Genomic DNA, 24,845 nt, shown 5'->3' with positions numbered 1-24,845 from the left:
GCACTTCGGCTTTGGAGTTATATTTGGGAGAAAAAACTCGATTAATTATTACGTGCTGAAAAGCACAAATAATTAACCAAGTAAAAAAAACTCCCCAGAGTGAACTCACTTGATGACAAAGTCCTAAGCTACCTAGGCCTGTTACATGATTCTATTTCATCATGCTAGCATCACTTTACAACATCCCCACAAGGCTTGCGGAATTTGAGTACAATAGAGAAGAAGAAGAAGGAGAAGAAGAAGAAGAAAGAGCTTAAAAGCTCTGATGATATCTGAGCTCTGTAGGTACAATAATCCTTTGACATATCCTCGGGCCACAAAGTCTTCAAGTGTGCTTCAATGGTCAACAGAGCCCACTTCGGCGAGGTCGGGATGTCTCGACTCTTGCTAAGTCACGAGTTCTTGGTATCTCTGGCTTGCGGGCTGTTGGATATACTCTTGGTGTTATGGTGGCAGCTGGAAGGTTTGATTCCCTGTCTTGCCCAGAGTACTCCAATAAGTTACCAATTCAACATGGTTAAAAAAATAAATTAAGATGCATTTAAAAAAATAGGGAATCTCAAAACCATCCATTTTATAAGCATATTGAGATTGAAAAGATATTCCTCCCTCAAATCCCACCGCATTCATACATGTTCATTTAAGTTCTCATCCAGGAGAATGAGAAATCTATGTTTTTACTTACAAACATAGGCCAGTGGTCCCAGTGGTCCTCAGTTGCATACTTGAGAGCTCAGAAGGAAAATCCTAACTTTTGCGATTCATTTTTCATGTTGGTCTTCTACAATCATTTTAAATTTTCCCAAAATGCCCGATATAACAAGCCATGAAAATAGCACGAGTTATAGATACAATTGAGGATGGTGGGAGAAAGTTGAAACATATGTCTCAATGATTGGTGCCTATTGCAAGAAAAATAAATTAATGTATGCCTTATAAGGCTTTCCTCACTGTTGTTCAAGAATATATCGAGGGTTTGCAGAAAGGACTTGGAATTGTGTAATATAATGAAAACTATGGATTATTTAGAGAGAATACTTTGTGATCATTTGATGCATGGGTCATACTAGTTCAGCTTATTTGAATCTGCTGTAAGTTATGCAATATTGCAAGTGATATTTGAAGCAAGAAAGTTCAGTCAAGGAACTATCAAGTTGGGATAGGCCTTCTATATCCAATACTGGGCAATGACATTGGTAGGCATGGTGGAGAGGGAAAGGTTATAACAAGGACCGTTATCACTGAGAAATTGAAGACATTTTGTAAAGTATCCTTTGGACATGCTTCCTACAGAGAAGTGCTTGATATGCACCTGATCTTTGTTTATTTTTTCAATTTTGACAGTCAAAGTGCAGTATGGTTGTTATTAGTAATTGTGGTATTAAAGAGTTAAGGTCAGGTGATATATCTGAATAAGAGTATCATAAATATCCTGCACTTAGAGCAACTGTATTCTATGCTTGTATTGGATCCATTGGCAGAGTGCTTTCTTAGTTCTTCAAGTTCCTTTTACTGAAATGTTCTGTTTGGCTCATTTAATGACTGCTTCCTTTCTGTTCAGTTTTGTCTTATGTCAAATGATTATTTGCCTGAACATAATGCTCATGTAATCTAATTTTAAACCTTTTTACTGTGAAATACATATCCTGGGAAAACCCACGGGGCATGTAAACCAAATTCTTAGAGGGCTCAAAGCTGATACAACAAAATACTCAGCAAGAGCTCAACATGTGACATGTGGGAATTGATTCTGGGTGGGAAGGATAACACCACGTCAACTACCTAGGCTAGACCCATTAGACATGCTTTAATTCTAAACCTATCTGTGATGCTTATGTTTATTCTTCTGATTTATTTTCACTTATCAACTACAATAGTTACAAAAGTTTGATTTTATTACCATCTTAATCATCTAAAAGTGCTTACCCTTGACTGTTGATTGTGACGTCTCTAAATTAGTAGGGCTATTATATTGTTCCAATAAACACATTAACTTTATGGATGCAAACAAATTGAAAATGCAAGGCTACTCCATTGTATGTCTAATCTTATTCTTTATACTTTCACATGACTTCAATTAGACCTTGGTAAGTGTAATTCTGTTTTAGTAAAGGTTTTTTGTTATTCATATATAAAGTTTGATCATTTTCCAAGTTCTCTGTGGCGTGGTTTTGGCAGCAAGTCTTTGATAAAGACACCTTCTCAGCAGACGATAGCATGGGTGAAGCCGAGGTTGCTATCCAACCACTGATTTCTGCTGCAAGTGCATTTGGAAACATTGGTATATCGGGAAACATGCAGATAGGAAAATGGCTGGCCACCAGTGATAATGCTCTTGTAAGAGATAGTGTAATCAACCTCATTGATGGACATGTAAGACAAGATGTATTTCTAAAGCTACAAAATGTTGAATCAGGAGAATTAGACCTGGAACTCGAGTGGGTTCCTCTTGATCAGTGAATGAAGTGTTGAATGCTTAGTGCTTTTGATATTTCTAACTGGGCTTGTACATTTCCTTGAAAGCATCTTCCATGATGGACAGCTAATGTTTTACATGGACTATGTTGTTCACTGTCCAGTTTCTGGACGTTATGCTGTGGCAGAAACTCAGGGATTTCAGGAAACTTTTTATTCTAATCTTTGTGTGAAATCTTAGCAGCATATTTGCTACACGTGAGTGTTTGAAGTTACCATGTTTGGCTTGTGTTTGAGGTTGAATGATTAGTAATATGTCCAAATGTGGTGAAGATTTGGGATTCAGAGACTGAAAAAAATAAGACTAGTTACTGGTAGCAACCATTTAATGAGCGAACTGTTACAAGTGGAGATTCAAATATTACCTGAATTTGATCAATATTAAGGCCTCTCCTGTATGGATAGAAGCCATTCAAATACATAATTAGACTTTTCAATTGAGTGACATGAAATAACTGCCAGGTAACAACTCTTGTTTCACTCTATTGCATGGTGAACAAATCCATTGGTTCTTCAATGAGATAAGAAGAATTTCAACCCATGTGCTCCAGAATTTATTTAGAAAGTGAGTTTTTTGAGCTTGAAAGCATCCCATAAGATATTTGGAAAGGTTTAAGTTATCTTTGAGAAGAATGAATTTGGACTTTATTACAAATGATTTTATTTAATGGTCCTTCGTAAGCGGATTTTCTTTCCTTGAATTTCTTGACAGAACTTCTCTGCAAGCGATTAATTCACAACCTGCAAACTCAAGATCATAATATTTGAAAACTTTGGTTTCTTGGCTTCACTTCATGAATTATTTGCCTTGTTGCTCAAGAAGGTTTTTCTTTTTGTACAATGCTGCTTGTATTATACATAAGAGCGCATGTTGCATATGAAAAATTCTGAACTCTTTATCAGGGCAGATAACAGAATTTGATGTCTGATTGTGAGGGGACAATCTCTCCGTCTTGTGTATGCAATGCTTGAGTGGTGAGAAAGTAAGTTTCACACTTTCCCCACTCAGATGTGAATCCCCAATAAGAGATTGGCCTATTGTGACAAGGCTAGAAGGGTAGATGCTCCTTTGTATAAAGGGTTCTCATGGGTTTGTTTTGGGACAACATGGGTTTTCTAAATAGATGTATGCTAATATGCATAGTTTCTCAATGTTTTTTTTTCCGAGAATGTTGAGGTTGTGCTTTGTGCCACTTGATTTATTCAAATATAACATATGCACTTATAACCCCTAACACAATATCCATAAAAATACGGTATTGATAACTCATTTAATTGCTCTCTCATCTAATCTCTGTATCCTGGGGCCATTCTAACCACCAAGCTCAAAAACACCTAGCCATAAATGCTTCATAAAGATTATTGGGATCAGGTCACATGAACCACACATAGAACCATGTGGTGATCCCCACCCTTTGATGATGAATATGGGCACCATTCCTAGGTTTTTCACGCCAAGAATGTGTCTTGGGGTGTTTACAATGGTTGAGGGAAAAAAACAAGGGCACTAGGTGGAAAAATGAAGTGTCTTGAGCTCGAACTCTATGAATGAGGATCTAAACTACTATGCAGGTCATCTCTAGGGGATCTTTGACCTTTGGATGGGGCATAGGCACTAATAGGAGGTTTTGTGCACTATGAATGGGTCTCAGGGCTTCACCATAGCTAGGTGAGAAAATTAAGGGTGTTGGACCCTAAAAGAAGTTTCTCAATCTCAAGCATTGTGAATAAGTCTACGAAAAACCACCACATAGAACCACTATAGGTGTTTCTTGGCCTCTAATTATGAATATGGCACTATTATTAGGTTTTACACACTAATAGTAGGACTCATGAGTTTTGCCATGGTTAGGTGAGAAAAAAGGGTGAATTAGGCCCTAAATGAAGTTTCATAGTCTCAAATGCCATGCACAAAGCCTCAAATCATTATGTAGATCTTCTCTAGGGGATATTTAGCCTCTAGGTGGGATATGGAGGTAACTATGAGGTTTTGAGCACCATTGATGGGCGTTAGGGCATTAACCATGGTTAGGGAGGAAACAATGGTGTGACTGTATGTGAATCCTGTTGGACTTGAGCATTGTGAAGGAGTCCTTGAATCATAACATAGAAAATTTGCAAGTGATTTGTGATCTTTGATTATGAATTTATATGCCATTATAAGGTTTTGCAAACCAATAATTAATCTCTAAGGTCTTTACCATGGTTGGTGGAGGAAAACAAGGGCCTTAGGCCTTAAATGAAGTTTCTTTGGCTCAACCACCAAGAACAAGTCCTTAGACCATGACAAAAATTCTCTATAAAAGATATTTTGCTTATGGGTGGGATATGGGAACCATAATGAGGTTTTGCATGCCACAAATAGGTATAGGGCCCTTAACCATGGCTAGGAAAGGAATTGTTTTGTAGGTGCTATATGAACCTTCATGGTTAGGCATTAGGGAGTCCTCAAACCACCATATAGGACCTTTGTAGGTGATATTTGTCGTTCAATTTTGTATATAAGTGTCATTATTGGGTTTTTCACGCCGGAAAAGGGGTTTTGGGATTGTACCTTGGTTTGGGGAGGAAAACCAAGGTTTGATGCTCTAAATGAAATTTCTTTGGCTCAAACGCCATGAACGTGGCCTTGGACCACCATATAGATAATCTTTAAAGGATCTTGACCTCTTGGTGGGATATGGGTGCCATTAAGCGGTTTTGCACACCAAGGATGGGTTTAAGGGCTTCAACCCGGGTTGGGTAGGAAAACAATGACCTTGGGACCTAAATGAGTCTTTCAATGTTGAAGGGCCAACTATTGTGTGTGCATATATAGGGGATCTTGGCCCTCAAGTGGATTATGGGAAACACTACGAGTTTTTGCACAAGAATGATGAGTTTGGGGATGTTGACCATGGTTGAGGGCAAAAACTAGGTTTGAAGGTCTTAAAGGAAGCTTTTAGTGTTGAAAATGATCTTTTGTAAAATGATGAGATTTTAAATTGCATTTCAAAATGATTTTAGGTAAGAGGAATGTGTGCATTCTTGGAAATCTAAATCATCTAAAGTTATCAGCAATATTGATATTTTTTACCTATATGTTTGCTGACTTGGTTGCTTTGGATTTAGTGTTGGTAAGATGACCTTAGTGTTATGGACAACAAAAACAATAAAACCTTCATTTTCTAAATGCATTTCATTATTATTTTTTTGTTACTTTTAAAAAGGTCATACAATTTCAGAACTTATGAAATTATACCACACTCTGATTATGTGGATTTTGCATATAATAATAATAACAATAAAATTTATTCTTCTTCTCCTCTAATTTCATTTATATGTCTTATCTTAGTTTTAAAATGGTAACGTCATTTATTTGTATTGTGATTTTTTATTGACTCATTAATTTTAAAAAATAATTATATACTATTTTATTAACTATGATCCACAAACAAACCTGTTTTTTGTTTTCTGGATGTGTTTCAAATGTTATTGCTTAGTTGGTATAACATTAACAAGGCTTGTTTTATTGCTCCCTTGTCTCTATATAGTCTTCCTAAATTTTGTAAAAGTCTCAAGGTATAAGTGCACAAGTAGAAGTATGTAAGAGTAGCATTGTCTCTGTGATAGTCAAAATTTTGTTTCCTAGATTTCATTGAGAATAATGGTGTTTTTTGGATACCCCTGGTTGATGGAATAACCTCCTAGGGTGTTTTTCTGGAACTATGATCAACTATCAATGTAACATCTTTTAGCATTAATGGAAATCTTTTGAGGAAGCTTACAAAAAAAACCTATGATCTACAAACTAAAAAAATTAAATTTGATTGATGATTTCAAGGCCTTAAATCTTGTATTAGTATTGATCTTGGAACTCTAAGGTTACACTAATTTTTGTTATTTAAGAAAATAACATTAATTTTTTTGGAAAAATAACAATGCATAAATGCAAATTTTCCTTTATTATACAAATTTGTTTAAATAAATTCCATCATTTGCATTAACATGAAGACCTTATATTTTAGGACTGGAATAAAATAACATTTTAAAATAATTTTTTTACTTGATTAAACAAAATTTATATAAATAAAAAATATTTTTTTGGATTGAAATAAAATAATATTTTAAAATCATTTTTTACTTAATTAAACAAAATTTATATAAATAAAAAATAAAAACTAATTTTTGTTCATTAAAAAAACAACATTAAATATAAATTAATTAGAACATAATATACTATAAAAATAATTATAGGGATTATTCTTAAAAGAAGGGATTATTTTGTGAAAACGTAATATGAACACATGAATTACTATGTCAAAAATGTAAAATAAATAATAATTAAAATTTTAAATTTCTTGAAATAAAAACTATTTTATACAAAGATTAATATTTACACATTAATTACTATATAAAAATGTTAAATATAATAATAATAAAATTTGATATTATGGAAAGAAGAAGATACCCTATAACCACATTAATAATTATTAGGTGAATGGTAAAGATCAAAGTTTAATATTAACTATAATATTAAAATATTGGATATTAATATTAGGGTTTCAATATAAGTAAGCCCAAGTTAAGTGTTAAACTAGTTAAGTAAGTTTCAATTAACGTTGAAACCCTAGTTTTTAACGCTAGAAATTAATTCTATATTTAATAAATTTTATGAGTGAGTTATTTAAATGATAGATCAATTGTATGTTATTCTTGTAAAAATGATGCATTTTATAGTTTTGAAAATTGTATAATTTTTTTCTATCTTTAATTTGAAATTAATAGGTATTTTTTTTTAAATAAAAATAAAATAATATCAGCTATAATTAAATTTGTTCCTCTAAATTAATATAATGTAACCTTGTGAAATATAAAATACACATACATTTGAATTTCAAAATATATTAGCAGATGCTTAAAAGATAAAAAATTCTCCAAGAAGATGAATTTGAATTTCTAAATTCAAAATTTCAAAACTTTATAAGTAGCATAGGATTATTTCTGTGTGACTTTGAGATAGGGACACATTTGAAAGTTGTTTCAAGATATATCACAATTGTGCAGATAAGGGGTAATTGATACCTAGATACCTAGTTTAGTTAATATAATAGTTAAGGAAAACTCAATAAGAAATTTTTGTTACCATGTAATATATTTCGCTACAAACATCAAAGATGAAATATAGTAGAGTTTATGAGCTGAAAAATCCTAAAAGGATATGGTTTGGACACGATTGCATGGGAGAAAATTGTAGCGAGTAAGAAATATGAACAAAAATCCGAATGAATACTGATATTGATACAACAGATCTTATGTGTTGAATTTGTTGAAAATAAACTACCTTTCAGCGGAGCACATTTCTAAAAAATTGTAGTGAGGTACAACTTATACAGGCGCTCACTAATGATTTAGGAATCTACACACCAAAATAAATTGAGAATCCTATAATAGCTTGGAATAAAATTTATGATTGACTATAATCAAACAACAAACTAAACACTCAATCCAAGGTTGAAGACACATCAATAATAAACTCATTGTCAATGGATGCACAATATTTGGAACCAAGGTTCTAATTAAAATAACCAATTTGTGAACTGCTTAACTAGGGTCACAGTTAGTGTTGCCAACCTACTCTTTTGATTATGTTATGTTGGCCCTTGATTTGCTTTATTTCCGCATAGGATAAAGGTTGAGTGTAACAACCCTGGTGAAAATTCCAGGTAAAATATATAAATACCATGGATGATGGAATACGTATTCCAAGCTGAATGTTGGGCAAAACATCTTGGTGTGGGTGTTCATTTGGTTGTTTATGGCTAAGGAACTTGGCAAAGGCATTAAAGAGGCAAAGAGGTATTTTGGCACATTTATTTATGAAAATAAATGAAATTAGGAGAAAAGTAAAGTGAAAGGTCACATGTTGCATGTGAGGAGGAAAATGAAGGAAAATAATGGAAAATGAAGAAAATAGAGGTCTCATTCATAAAAAGGGTTCTGCGGATCAGTTGGTAGACTTGGTCAGTTTAGCTTTGGAACTCTTTCATTATTCTCACTCTCTCTCTCTCATCCTCTTGGACACTTGGAGTTTTCTTGGAGCACTTTGGCATTGGAGCAAGAAACGCAAAGAAGGCAAGAGGAAGCTAAGATCAAGCAGGGAAAGGCAGAATCAAGCCGCTACAACAAGCTTCATTGCAGGTATCGACTTGCATGTGTATTTTCCTTGCCATATTAGGCATGCATGGGATTGCATGTGTTTCTTTTGTACCATGGCATGGGTTTTGCCAGGTGTGACAGTGTTTTCAGCCTAGCCTTTCCATTTCTTGATAGCTTTGATGAGATGGGTTCTCTCATTCGGTTTATGTGGGATGGCCGGATTAGATTTGAAGTTGAGTGGGGTGGATCTCCGAATTGATAAACACATGGTGTAGTGGTCCAGATTGTGTGCCTCGGTGGGCCTAGGAATCCTTGCCAGTGAATGGCGAGATATACGGTAAAGCCAAGAGGTGGATTTTCTCTCCGTTGGGCCTAGTGATTTCGGGATGGAATGCACGGTAAATCTTGGAGAGTATGTCTTGGTGTAGGACCTAGTGATTCCTAGATCGGAGTACAGATGCACGGTAAAGCTTGAGAGAATAGGAGGCACTCAAATTCCTCACGACGTAGGCAGAGAATTCTGGTGGCATCCACATTGATTGGTGTTTTTGATGTGTTCTATGAGTCCCACATTCATGCTTGGAATATGGTACGGGGGTGATTGGCTGAAGAGAGACTTGGCTCTGCCAATCTATGGTTGGGTGGAACATGGTAGTCCCATCATTGGTTGGTTCATTGCATTGATTAATGAGAAATTCATTCCATTGATTTTCATGTGTAAATTTATTGATGTATATATGGATTTTGATGGCTGATATGTTTATTGTATTTCTGCCTCTATTAGGCTGGTTATAAGCACATTTTATGACAACAACTATGTATGGCTCTCAACATGTTTTTACTTGTATTTGAATGGATATGGTATCTATGACCTAATAAGTGATAAGGAAGCAAATGACATGAGGCAACAATGGTTTATAGCGATCCTCAGATAAGTATGAGATCCCTACACTTAATTATGTTGTTTATACCTGTAGGTTACATGTTGATAATACGTTTGATGAAATGCCTGTCATGGCTAGTAAGGGTGTGTTTAAGTTTTTGTTGAGTTTATTGCTTTTGCTTCATTGTTTCCTTGTATTTTTATTGATTTCAAGATTTCATTCGATTGTGGGTAGTGGCCTGGGCTTTGGGCCTGAAAAAGTGGCTTAAATCTCGAGGTTGCTGGCACAGAACTAGAAATTTTGGTCCATAGTCACTGGCATGCAAACCTATGAGAGTGACTTTAGGTCTCTGGTCGCTTCCTTGCCCATAGCATGAGAGCGAATATGGCCTCAGAGGTCCAGAACAATAGTGGGACCGAGGGACAAATTGTCTGAGTGGTTGACTTGTCTTCTGAGGCTTCTGTTGATGATGTTTGATCACTGTGTGTGATTTTCCGTCGATTCCACTTCCTTAAGGTGACCTAGGAGGTCGAATATGATCATAGTAGCCTCTCGTCTCATGTTTATCCCATTTGACATGATTACTTGGGTGGATGTGGGAGGAGGGTGTTACCGAGTGGTATTAGAGCATGGTTCAATACTTGGAATGGATGGGTTGAAGGTGTTGGTCATGCATGCATGTCAGTTGCATGTGTGTTTCTTATACTTGCATACCATGTACTTGTTGCATTTCTTGATGCTTGAGTATGGTTGTAGTATGGTATCATGGAGAATTTGATATTGATTTCGTGAAATGCATTGTCACAAGTATGTGAGTGTTTATGTATGGATTATATGTCGCTTACATGTTAATTTTATGGTCCTTACTTACATCCTTTTATGTTAGGTTACATTCTTGAATATTCTGGATTACATCTATCAATCTTGTAGGTTGATTACAAGAATTGATCGTTTATGCTCGACTACATGCGTTCATGTGTATGTGTAGTTGATTATGCATTGTGCATGTCGATGATTGCATGTGGAAATGTGTACAATGGAGTAGTGGTTGTTTTCATGCATGAGGTCATGGTTTGTGTGGTTGATATGGTCATTCATTGATGACTAGACTCTAGCTAGAATGATGTGTATATGGTTTGGTACTCATGTGTTATATGTCTATATGTATTTGTTATGCATGTATCGTCTTGGTTATAGTTATGCATGAATAGTAAGTCAAAAATGCCTTGTGAAGTCATTGTATGGAATTTAGGTCATTATGGTGCTATTGGTTGTTATGATGCTAATGCGCTGGTTGAGATAGAACAAGGGATGCAGATCATCATAATGAAGTTGCAGCATTGGACCTTGAGGCAAGAGCATGTCACCATACATGTTTGTACGTTGGTCATGCAGGTATGTAAGTTAAGGATTTTTATATGCATTAGGTTTATATACATTGGGTTTATGTACATGTATTTTGATGTTATGGTTACATACATGATAACTGATAGTTGATTAGCATAGTCATATGCAAGAGTCAGATAGTCAAGAATGATAGTAACATGTGGTTGTAAGCATTGCTATTGTTGATTAGGTTAGATAACTTGATAATTATTTTGTATGATATGTTGTTAATGAGTATGTTATAGGTTAACTTCTTGTTGCTATATGACAGTTAGCTTGGCAATTAGGTTTCATGTTGTTGATGAACATGATATATAGCTTATTGTTGTTATGTGCTATTAACTTGATGATTATGTTTATTTCATTGAGATCTCTGATGTTGTAATTTCCATTGGTCATATGTGTGATGGTTATGTTCATTGCATTGAATATCTTGATGTTATATGTATTGTGTTAACTTGGTTTGACCTATGCAAATGGTTATGGTTGCAATATTCAGGTATGAGCTGACATATTTGTGATATGATGTCGTACTAATCTAGATTGATCGTACATATTTATGCATGAACGAAAAATGCTTATGATCTTATGATGTGAACATGTTAGTTAGTTACTGTTATGGATATCATGATTTATGTTTGAGTTGATATGTTGTGAAGTTTTATCGTGATAACCTAGCTTTATTGTGTAGACAAGATAGCCTTCCCTGATATACATTAAGGTACAAGTTCACTTATGTTGTATATTTGGTGTTTGATTGTTTGATTATGTCATCTATTTGGTGTTCGATTGTTTGGTGTCTATTACGTCATTTAGTTGATCTATTTAACATGGTATGTTTGGAAGTTCGTTGAATGTTTGATGAATTTCATAATACGAGTATGCGGTCCAATGATCTTGCTCTAAGATGGTTTTACTAACACACGTGTTGATACAGTTGATATGTACTTGAGTGTAGTAGGTGATAGTTGTAGCATTATGTCTAATGACTATGAGTTGACTATGGATTATGACATGATTCTTTGTAAAAGTTGATTTCAAATTGATAGATATGATTGTCTTGATATTTGGAACATGTGGTTGACATGTGTGAGCAGTTGCAGGAAACATGCTTGGTATTAGCGTGACGAGGTAATAATTGATGTGTTTATATAACTAACAGTTGGGTGACATGACAGTATATAGTAAGACTCAGTTGCAACAAGGTAAAGGTAAAAGAAAGGAATCAGGTAAGAATTCCTTTGGCTATGTTTGGAAACCCTAATTCCAAACGAACGAGTGCTTTGCATACATGAAGTCTTCTTAACCTTGATTTTGTTTGACATTATGTGGATATGTGCTAGATTCATGAACATGTACTTGACATGTATATTAGCTAGTCTTTAGTTACAGGTGGATTTGTCAAGGGGATTGGAGTCCCTTGAGAGATGGCATGGATGTGTTCAGTTGCAAGCAACGTGCTTGGCACAACAAGATAAGGTAACTGATGTATTGTTATGTTTATTTATACACTGACAATTATGTTTTTATGGAAATATGATGCAGGGGACTGCATGGCAAAGAGAGGTTGCCATGAAATCTTGAAGAAGGCTCTGGTTGAGTTTCCTTGGGAACCATGGGGATTGAGTCATGGTGTTTGGTCTTTTTTTGATTTTCTTGCGCTTGATTTGCAACTTTATTTATGTCTAGAGTATGGCCATACCACTTCGTTTGCGGATTCATGTTGTTATTGGTTTAATGGTTTTCTTCTTGTTATTGTTTCCGTTCTTTCATTTTATGTTTTGAGCCTGGGGAATTGGTTGGGAAAGAGGAAAAGTTGATGGAGCTCTAGGAGAGCTGTGTGGTACTCAACAGGGAATGTGAGATTCAGATGAAGCTTTGTGCATGAGTAAGCACAGTGGAAGGTAAGACTATGACAATTGATTAGATTGGTTCGGTCCATTGGTGTAAATGGACAGTGGCAGTATAGTCATGAGAAAGGTAATAGGAAAGGTGAAGTGAATGGATTTGAGACATCAGATGCCTTGGCTATGTTGGGAACGATTGTTCTCAATGTTGTGCATGATGTGCATGGATAAAGGGAGTTCTCTTAACCTTGACCTTGATATCTGGTAATTATGTTATGATCATGATTATGCTTATGTTTATATATGTATACATGTAGGTGTGTATGTATGTCATATTTGCAGGGTCGTCATGGATCATGATTATTAATGCTAACATTTATGTGTATATATATGTATGTATGCATATCATTGTCTGACATGATCATGATTGTTTATGCTAATGTTTACGTGTATGTATGTATCCATGTATCTATTTCATAGTCCGACAGATCATCAAGAATCGTTCTTGTGGCAGAATGATTGCTTATGAAGGAAAATGGCATGAAGAAGTTCCTGGTCTATGAGGAATCAAGTGGAAAGAGTAGTCATGAACAACATATGATGTCAGTATCATGTGAATATGAATTTATATTGTATGCTTGTATTATGCCTATGCTTATGTTATGGACAGGTTATACCGAGGGATACATCAGTAAAGTAAAAGCAATGTGATCTGCGACATGCTAGGACAATCATGGATAAGACACTGGAAGCAAGGTTGCTTGGTAAAGAGTCAGTGTGGTTTTGGATGTGTGGTACGAATATTGGGAATATGTTGTATATGTTGTACTTGTTGCACCTATGATGTTGTGTGCATGCGGTGTGGTGTATATTTAGTGTGTACATGTTGATTATGTAATGTTCTGTACATGATGTAGTACATATAGTGTTGTATTAACGTTGCATGTTCAGTGTTGGGTATAGATGGTGCTATGTACATGTTGGATATGTAGTGCTATGTACAGATGACGTTATGTACATGTTGGGAATGCAATTCTATGTGCAAGTGGTGTTGCGTGCATATTGTACACGTGGTGCTATTTACATATGGTGTGGTGTACATGATTGTACAAGTGGTGCTATGTGCATGTGGTGCTATGTACATGTTGTACAAGTGGAGCTATGTGCAGGTGGTTCTGTGTACATGTCTTGCATGTGGTGTTGTGTACATGTGGTGTTGCATACATGTTGTGCATGTGACACTGTATAGATGTGGTATTGTGCACATGCTGTACAATGGTGCAATGTACATATGGCGTTGTGTAGGTGGTGCCGTGTATATGTTATGCTGTGCACACATTGTGCAGGTGATGCTTGGTACATGTGGTACTAGTGTATGTGTGGGATTGAGTGCATGTCATACATATTATGTTGCGGGCATGCAATACTATGTATGTGCATTCTGTAGTCATGGTATTGTGACATATGCATTCATGGCGTTGCACTTTAGACACGTATTTGTGTTATGTTGTACATCAGGTGTATGTGCATGTATTGTGTTATATATCGAATGTAGGCATATGTATGAGTTGTGTTGTATACAGAGTGTAGGTGTATGCATTTTGTGGTGTCGAACGTTGTGTGCGGATGAATGTCTTCTGATGTACTTTGTGCACATATACATACGTAGACTAGGTGTAGGTGTATGTTTTGTGTGTCAAGTATAGGTGTATTGTTATGAAACCAACTCACGAAAAGATAGAAAAGATAGATCAACGCCTTAGAATTCAGCCTTTTCGAGGGGGCAACCTCCTTTACATTACACAAATGAACAATTCTTCGATGATACAAATGACAAGACCTCCTTTCTATATATGGGAGTCTAAGGGGTCATAATATAATCAGAGCCGACATAACAATAATAATGTAAGGGCACAATAATAACAATAGTGGGCTTCTATGGGGCATAATAGTAACAATATGGGGACTACATGGGTACAACAATATAATAAGGGGGTTGTACTAATAACAATAAGGGGTTACACTAGTAGTATAGGGGCCTAACATGCCCCTCCTTCAAAAAGTGTTGTCCTCAACGCTTGAGTAGTTCTTGATGCTTCTGTATAAAATTCTTGTCCTTCCATGTGGAATCTTCAGCAGGTAAGTTCTTCCACTTGATGAGATACTCTGTAATTGGTTGATTTCTTAGCTGTCGGGTTCTTGTTTCTGTGACTGCTCCAGGTTCCAATATGATTTTTACTTCCTCTTCAAGTTCTGGAAATATTGTTTGAATTGGGATCTTCTGCAACTTTTGAATGAGTGGCCATACTTCTTTGTTCTTCTTCCATTCATCCCTTGCTTCGTTTATCCAATCTGGTTGGATTTTAGAAATAGCACAAAACAATGCTTCCACATCCTCATCCTTTCTTGAGAGTGCATCTACAACAAAATTTTGCTTCCCTTTTCTATAGATGATATCAAAGTCATAACCCAACATATTTGTGACCCATTTTTTTTGTTCTTTTAAAGATAATAGTTCTAAAAAGTATTTAAGACTATCATGATCCATTTTTACCTTAAAGTGCCTTCCCATTTGATAAGGTCGCCTTTTCTTAAGTGCATGTAGTATTGCCAACATTTCCTTCTCATAAATAGCTTTCTTGAGATGTAGCAGTAAAAATACCTAATCACCTACATCAAAACATTTTTCACTACGATGTTGATCTACATGTTGTTTCATTCGATTTTGCACCAAAGTGGCGTTATCCTTTAAAAGTTGGAGAACTTGTTGTTGATGCTCGATGTGATCTTTCACTACTTGAACCTTTTTCTTCTTGATATGTCCTTCTATCTTGAGAGTTTGAGGAGTGGTAATTTCTTCCAATGCTTTACAACATATGGTCGGATTCATTTCTTGATGCTCGATGTGATCTTTCACTTCTTGAACATTTTTTTTCTTGATATGTCCTTCTATCTGGATACTTTAAGGAGTGGTAATTCTGGACAATGCATAACAAGATATGGTTGGATTCATTTCTTCTTTATTGATGTGATATTTCACTTCTTGAACCTTTTTCTTCTTGATATGCCCTTCTATCTTGAGAGTTTGAGGAGCGGTAATTCTTGCCAATGCTTTACAAGATATGGTCGGATTCATTTCTTCTTTATCTAGGTTTTTTTTTTGGAGTATATCCTCTTCTTTTGACATTTCTTGTTCCTTTTCTTCCCCCTCTTCACAATCTATGTAGAATAATTTCTTCTCGGCACACTTATGACCTTTAGTGTATTTTCTATCACCACTGTAACAAAGCCCTTTTGCTATTTTTTCTTCCAATTGTTGTGGTGTAACCCTTGTAGGTTGTGGAAGGCTAGGAGAAACAACACTTCCATCCTTATAGTTGTGAGGGGTAGAATTCCTTGTTGCTAATTTTGCTTTCCACTTTGTAACAAAGCCCTTTTTCTCTTTTTTCTTGCAATTGTTGTGGTGTTTCTCTAAAGAAGGTGTTGCTCTTTGTATTCTCATAATGTTCTATAATTTCCTCCGTGAAAATTGACCACGTAACAAGTTGTTTACGAGAACAAAGCCCTTTATACCATAAAAATTGATCTTGTTCTAAATATGAAGATGCAATACATACCTTTTGTAATACTGGTACACCATGTAGATCAAAATATTTCTCCATCTATAGTATCCAATTTACCGGATCCTTGCCATCAAACTTCCTCATCTCGCTTTTTCTTTATTTTAGGAGCTCGATCTTGAAACAACTGTAACTCTGTACTTTTGGATCTTTAAGTTCTGAAATTGCGACCTGCAGTATCCCTCTGCGTCCTCTTTCCAATGCCACCAGTCTGATCAAATTTAGATTCTCTAAGAAAGAGTTATGCACAATCTCCCAAGATGACCTTATTATATACCTTTTCAGAAGAGTGAACTTGTATGAAGTGCCACGTGTCACTGTTTTTACCTTAGGATCTGAAATATACACAGGAAACTACAATCCGTCCTCTTTCTATAACTTCTTACGAAATTTCAATCTGATGCTCAAAACAAAAGTTATGACTATTTTCTCCAGGTCACCTGTTTGGAATGTAATTCGGGACTCTGCAAAAAGGCCAACTTCCTCAGATCATATCTCCACAAATATAGCGCGAAAAGCACTGAATTTTGGACTCGAGGTTCAACGCAATTTCGTCTCAAATGGGTTTTTTATTTCACTTCTGAAACATCGCAGAAATTTTTTTATAGCGAAAATGCCACGATGACCTATTTGAAGCAGCAAAACCCTAGAATCCAAAGCTCTGATACCAAATGTTATGAAACCAGCTCACAAAAAGATAGAAATGATAGATCAACGCCTTAGAATTCAGCCTCTTCGAGGGGGAAACCTCCTTTACATTACACAAATGAACAATTCTTCGATGATACAAATGACAGGACCTCCTTTCTATATATAGGAGTCTAAGGGGTCATAATATAATCAAAGCCGACATAACAATAATAATGTAAGGGCACAATAATAACAATAGTGGGCTTCTATGGGGCACAATAGTAATAATATGGGGACTACATGGGTACAACAATATAATAAGGGGGTTGTACTGATAACAATAAGGGGTTACACTAGTAGTATAGGGGCCTAACATGTATGCATTGCATGGTGTTGTATGGCATGTGGTTGTATGTGTGTGATGTACACTATGCGTATGTGCACCTGGTTGAGGAGAAGGCATTGGGTGTTTGCTGGGTGTGGCAACCGATCCGGTGTGTGTAAAAAAGAACAAAGACAAAAGTAAGGATCGATGAAGAATAACTATCGGTATTATATTTTAGTTTTATTATGCATGTGATTTATGACTATGGTATATGATGACTACATGTGATCTATGATTCTAGTTTATGATGGTTACATGTGATTTATGATGTTGATCTATGATGGTTGTGTTTTGAGCTAACATGATGTAATATTTTTATATATGTTGATTTGGTCAACTATGCTAGTTTGACTTGTCGTGACATGAAGCAAACATGATTACAAATGTACCTTATTGACGAACTACCAATGAGGTATGATTTGAGGTTATTTCAATTTATTTTGAATCTAATGGAAGTTATGTGATTGGAACATGAATGCATGAACATGCCTGGTTGGGTGGTTAAAATCAATTGCAAGAATTGACAACATCAACAAACGAAATTGAAACATGCAGTAGTATGCTGGTAAAGCACTTTAGGAGTAGGGCCATTGTGAGACACTGATACCCAATAGTGTCCATTGGTTTCCATGAACATGTTATGACAGGTATGATGGTTTTGAGGAAGGGATATGCCTTGATTTTTGCATCTTTCGATGTGAGGAAGCCTTGCCAAGGGATGGATTGCCCAAGATGGGGGCGCCAATGGAACTTGGAAGGTGAGTGACTAAACGAAAGAGTTGACCAGATTCCCAAGGGATTGTGTAACAGAGAAGGGAAGGTCAAGGATGGATTTGTTTTGGTTATGAACATTGCTAGATGGAATCAGATGCACATTGGGAGTGCGCCCTAGAAAAATGAGCCGCTAATTGTTCATTGAAAGGACAAGTGGCGTAGGATTATAGCGTTGAACATTGGATGCATATTTGACTTTGCAGTGGATTCTGGACTTCCTAGGAAGGAGGTGGATCTTGGTATTACTTTGAGGGTGGAGGTGTGAACCTATGGGTTCCCTTGTTGCAGATGTAGGCATCATATCATTCTATTTGTTGGTTGAGAAAATGTGCATATGTGTATATGTGTGTATTATTGTAAATACCGTAATGAGCTGTGTTATAAAGCTCCATTATGCGGTATGTTGTCATGATGTTTTTCTCTTGAGCAAATATTTCATTATAAATACTGCATCGAGCTGTGATATGAAGCTCCATCGGCAATATGTTTTGTTTTCAACAGTCTTGTTGGTTATAGGTGTCATTGAACACCGATGACGGTGTTCCCCTACGGGGAGGGTTCTGTAACAACACTGGTGAAGATTCCATGTAAAATATATAAATACCACGGATGATGGGACACATATGACAAGCTGAATGGTGGGTAGGACATCTTGGTGTGGGTGTTCATTTGGTTGTTTATTGCTAAGGAAATTGACAAAGACAATGGCTAAGGCATTAAAGAGGAAAAAATGTATTTTGGCACATTTATTTATGAAAATAAAGGAAATTAGGAGAAAAGTAAGGTGAAAGGTCACATGGTGCATGTAAGGAGGAAAATGAAGGAAAATAATGGAAAATGAAGAAAATAGAGACCTCATTCATAAAAAGGCTTATGAGGATCAATTGACAGACTTGGTCAGTTTAGCTTTGGAAATCTTTCATTATTCTCTCTCTCTCTCTCATACTCTTGGACACTTAGAGTTTTCTTGGAAAACTTTGGCATTAGAGTAAGAAAGGCAAAGAAGGCAAGAGGAAACAAAGATCAAGCAAGGAAAGGCAGAATCAAGCCACTACAACAGGCTTCATTGTAGGTATCGACTTGCATGTGTATTTTGCTTTCTAGATTTGGCATGGATGGGATTGCATGTGTTTCTTTTCTACCATGGCATGGGTTTTTCCAGGTGTGACCGTATTTTAAGCCTAGCCTTGCTATTTCCTTATAGCTTTGATGAGATGGGTTCTCTCATTCGGTTTATGTGGGATGGCCAGATTGGATTCGAAGTTGAGTGGGGCGGATCTCAGAATTGACAAACACATGGTGTAGTGGTCCCTGAACTAGACTGAGGATGCACGAAGCCATTGGCCTAGTAACCCTTGAACCAGACTATGGGTTGCAGTAAATCCAAATTGTGTGCCTCGATGGGCCTAGGAATCCTTTCTGGTGAATGACGAGATATATGGTAAAGCCAAGAGGTGGATTTTCTCTCCCTTGGGCCTAGTGATTTTGGGATGGAATGCACGGTAAATCATGGAGAGTATGTCTTGGTGTAGGGCCTAGTAATCCCTGGATCAGACTGCAGATGCACGGTAAAACCTGAGAGAATATGAGGCACTCAAATTCCTTACGGTGTAGGCAGATAACTCTGGTGGCATCCACATTGATTGGTGTTTTTGATGTGTTCTATGAGTCCCACATTCATGCTTGGAATATGGCACGGGGGTGATTGGCTGAAGAGAGACTTGGCTTAGCTAATATATGGTCGAGTGGAACGTGGTAGTCCCATCACTGGTTGGTTCATTGCATTGATTAATGAAAAATTCATTCCATTGATTTTCATGTGTAAATTTACTGATGTATATATGGATTTTGATGGCCGATATGTTTATTGTATTTCTGTCCCTATTATGTTGGCTATAAGCACATTTTATGACAATAACTATGTATGTGTCTTAACATGTTTTTACTTGTATTTGAATGGATATGGTATCTATGACCTATAAACAATAAGGCAACAAACGAAACAAGGAAACAATGGTTTATAACGATCTTTAGATAAATATGAGATCCCTAAACTTAATTTTGTTGTTTACACCTATAGGTTACATGTTGATGATATGTTTGATGAAATGTCTGTCATGGCTAGTAGGGGTATGGTTAAGGCCTCGTTGAGTTTATTTCTTTTGCTTCATTGTTTCCCTGTATTTTTTATTGATTTCAAGCTTTCATTCCATTCTGGGTAGTGGCCTGGGATCTAGGCCCGAAAAAGTGGCTCAATTCCTGGGGTCGTTGGCACAAAATTGACAAGTTTGGTCCACAGTTGCTGACATGTACGCTGATGAGAGCGACTTTAGGTCTCTAGTTGCTCCCTTGCCCATAGCATGAGAGCGACTATGGCCTCAGAGGTCCAGAACAACAGTGGGACCCAGGGTCGACTGTCTGAGTGGCTGACTTGTCTTCTGAGGGTTCTGTTGTTGATGTTGGATGATTGTGTGTGATGTTCCATTGATTCCACTTCCTTAAGGTGACCTATGAGGTCGAATTTGATCACAGTAGTCTCTCGTCTCATATTTACCCCGGTTGACATGATTACGTAGGTGGATGTGGGAGGAGGGTGTTACATCGAGCCAGTATGGAACATAGTTCATACAAAGTTTATTAGTTTTCTTTCTAATTTTACAAGCTAGGTATTTTTTAGAAAATGTAACCACGGTTCTTAGTATAATTCAATACAAGTACTGCAAGATAGCTTACGAGGTTTCCTTCTTCAACAAACATGCACTAGGGTCCAAGGGTTGGTTTTATCTGATGTAGAGATCCGATTGTCACTATAAATCTATCTTTCCATAATTATATGCAATGATTTTACCATAAAGGATCAGATTTTGCAACAAGTTTCCACTCGGAGACTGATACACTCTGAGAGAGAATTGCAACATCTAGCAGTGACAATAGTTGCAAACAAAACAATGGACCTGAACAAAATTAATTCCAATCGATGAAAAGGAGCACAAAGAAATGAAGGGACAATTATTCCAATCGATGAAAAGAAGCTCAGATAAATGAAAGGACAATTATTTTACATTTTTTAAATTATTGGCTTTTTGTAGGTGCATCAAAATTGTTGAACTCATTGTAACTGTAGAAATATTTTTTTTCCATTTGTAATTATAAAAAATTATATAACTCTATAAATAATTATTTTCCATTTGTAAGCATAATAATTTGTAAAGCCCAGACATGATCTAAGGTTTGAAAAAAAAAACTGTTTGCAAACCCTTAATCTCATCCATTGGATCATGTATTAGAGAAAGAATATTTGTACACAAGTAAAGACAATCATTTTTTGTTTTGTTTTTTGTAAGCCTGGTAGGACTCTCCGATTTTCGAGTTTTACATGTCCATTATTCACCTCGCTAAGGGGGAGGGTAGCATAATATTTGAACCCAAGATCTCCGGTTCGGTGAGACTTCATTCCACGACCATCACCACTTGACCTACCCCAAGCAGATAGTAAAGACCATCCTTAATTTAAGATATTTTAAAGATAAAAATTCTTGCACCCAAATTCTAATATAGACCATGCCTATCGACATGATTATTATACTAAAAAATTAAATAAATAATATAAAAATGTTTTATAAATAATAATAAAAAAATTAAAATTCTAAAATACTTTATAAAAAACTTGATATACATACAAATAATTATATTTAAAAAAATAAAAAAATAATAAAAAATATAAAAATAAATAAAATTTACTTAATAAAAAAATATTCACATCAGACTATGAAAGTAAATACCCTTACTAATTCGAAGTGTCAATGAAACATGGTTTTATACTCATGCATTCTTATAGTAAATGATTTCGTGATGTCGAATTTTATTTGTCAAGAATCAAAAGGCTATTTTTTTAAGCTTAATTAATTCTTATGGCTTTATTTAACAAAATATTATATTAGATTAATATTTATAATTGGAGTATTTATTAATTATTTTTGTGTTTGTACAGTAGAAATGTTGTAATGTCTGATTTAATATTTTGATTTGATCAATATAAATAAATAAATAAATAAAATAAAAAATTAATAATTATTGTGTGGAAAGACTTTAGCCTAATATGATAAGAGACATTGTAATATGATAAGAGACATTGTAATGTAATGTCGTGTAAATAAAAATAAAATAGAATAAAATTAAATTACATAAAAATATTAATATTGTTGGACATTGGATAAGCCAACGTTTTCCGTGTGTTTCACAACCGCCTCTCGTGGATGTGGATCCATATATTTGGGAATGCGATAGTTGACTAACACCTGCGAGTTTTGGTGTAATGACAATTGTGATTCCCAACAAGTGGTATCATAGCGCAGGTCAGAGTTCTATACACACCCGACTTGCCTTGGGGGGAGATTGTTGGACATTGGATAAGCCAACACTCCCCGTGATAGTCACTTACCCTTCTATACACACCCAACTTGCCTTGGGGGGAGATTGTTGGATATTGGATAAGCCAACGCTCCCCCTGATCATTGACTAACACCTGCTCATTTTGGTGTAACATAATCGTGATTCCCAAAAATATAACTAATATAACGTAAACATTTTAATTTCGTCTAAATAAAATAAAAAATAAAAATAAAAGTAAAAGTAAAAATAACAAAACAAAAATAACCCTATAAAAATAAAATAATAGTACAAATAAAAATGGCCCATACTATTCATCTAGAATATAATTTATTTAAAGAAGGAAATTAAGTTAGTGTAGATCCATCTTAACTTCAGATCTACCAAGTATCTACCAAGTGCTGAGATGGATTAAATATCTTGAGATGCAAACCTACACCTCCTGCCGGTTTTGGTGTAACGACAATCGTGATTCTCAACAAATATAATTAATATAACGTAATGTAAACATTTTAATTTGGTCAAAATAAAATAAAAAATAAAAATAAAAGTAAAAATAACAAAACAAAAATAATCCTATAAAAATAAAATAATAATACAAATAAAAATAACCCATAATATTCATCTCGAATATAGTTTATTTAAAGAGGGAAATTAAACTAGTCTAGATCCATCTTAACTTCAGATCTACTAAGCGCTGAGATGGATCAAATATCTTGAGATGAAAACCTCTTTTAGAGTGAAAAGATATTTGATTCCTCTCGACCTAGAGTTAAGATGGATCTATATTGGTAATTATCAATAAAATTACATAAAACTAAAAATAAAATAAAAAACATAAAATTAATAGTTATGATTATAACTAATAGTTAAACCACTTTAGATTAATCTTAAATTTGGATCTATCAAACTCAAATCTCTTGGACAAATACATATATGTAGAATTTATTGATAAAAATTAATTTAAAAAAAATGTGTTAAGAACCACTTATTACAAATTTGAACTCCCTGCTTATATTATAAAGAGTGCCTTACCCATTCATCATTAATCTAAAACCCAATAACTTAAATATTTAAATTTAAATTAAATTTAAATTAAATTTCACTTTTAATTTTTTTAAAATTTTCTCTATTAATGCTAACATGGTATCCAATAACTTAAATATTTAAATTTAAATTAAATTTCACTTTTAATTTTTTTAAAATTTTCTCTATTAATGCTAACATGGTATATATAATGCTAACATGATACATATGGTATTAACTTTGAAAAAAATAATTATTAAAATTATAATATGAAACTCATAACTAAAATAAAATTACATATTAACATTTTTTATAAAATATAGTATCATTTCAATTTATCAATATTTTTCAAACAATTTCATGCTAGTAAATTTCAAATGAGTAATTTTAAAGTGGAGATTTAGATTGGTCATTTCAACCTAGCATTTTCTTGTGATTTTATACCATGTAATGGTGTAGAGGCCAAGAAAATGCATTATAAATTGTAAATTTGTATATAAAAACATGTAATGGTGTAGAGGCCAAGAAAATGCATTATAAATTGTAAATTTGTATATAAAAACTTAAGTTAACGTATAGGACAATAATAGTGTGTATATAAATTAATAATGGCATATTAGTAGGATAAATATATTTCAAGAGTGATTTTAAGAATTTGAGCGATCAAATTCTCATAGTATGAATTGTAAGTTACAATATTTCTATTTTTTATTATTATTGGGTTATAAAGATTTCTGAAAAAGCACTATTGGCATTAAACATGGATTGGCTATTTGGTTTAGTTTTCTTAAAATTGTAAAATTTTTTATTCATCATCTTACATGGAAGGTACAATCTGGCAACAAAATCCTTATTGGTATAGATCCAATTTTGGGTGCTGGAATAGAATGTAACTTCTATGAGAGGTTTATTCATTTCCTTAATGGACGTGGCATATATTTCTGGTGCCAAGTCATTGAACGTTGGCAGGGACCATGCCCCATATGGAAAAATGCACAAGGGACAGGTCTATTTGGACAAAAGGGAATGGAATGGAACCACATTATTTCTGGCATTAAACAACTCTACATTTTCCATAAGGGAACACAAGATAAAAAGATAAAATCATATGGATCGGGAAGATGGCATCGAATAATATAATTGTTGCTAACACATATTTATCTCTCTGCAACTTGGATGCTTGTTAGGGTGAGCATCAAGTCTTATATGCATTTTGGAAATCCAAAATTCCATATAAAATTATCATCTTCACATGGCTGGTCTACCACAACAGAAATCTTATTTGGGAGAA

At 34.9% G+C, this 24,845-nt stretch overlaps 1 protein-coding gene across 1 annotated transcript in view; it reads left to right on the top strand.

Moving 5' to 3' along the window:
- Window positions 1-2,672, top strand: part of LOC149226304 (putative ADP-ribosylation factor GTPase-activating protein AGD13) — a 155,487-nt gene extending 152,815 nt beyond the window's left edge. The window contains exon 10 of the mRNA XM_089377463.1: window positions 2,179-2,672. Within this exon, the coding sequence (XP_089233589.1) occupies window positions 2,179-2,460 (282 nt within the window). The 3' untranslated portion in view covers window positions 2,461-2,672. The remainder of the gene's footprint in view (window positions 1-2,178) is intronic.
- The last annotated feature ends 22,173 nt before the right edge of the window (window positions 2,673-24,845 follow it).

Source organism: Pinus tabuliformis, chromosome J, assembly GCF_031772625.1.
Source record: "Pinus tabuliformis cultivar Carrire ecotype Pingquan chromosome J, CPIR1, whole genome shotgun sequence".
NCBI classification, from domain to species: domain Eukaryota; kingdom Viridiplantae; phylum Streptophyta; class Pinopsida; order Pinales; family Pinaceae; genus Pinus; species Pinus tabuliformis.
This window is presented reverse-complemented; position numbering and strand designations above follow the sequence as displayed.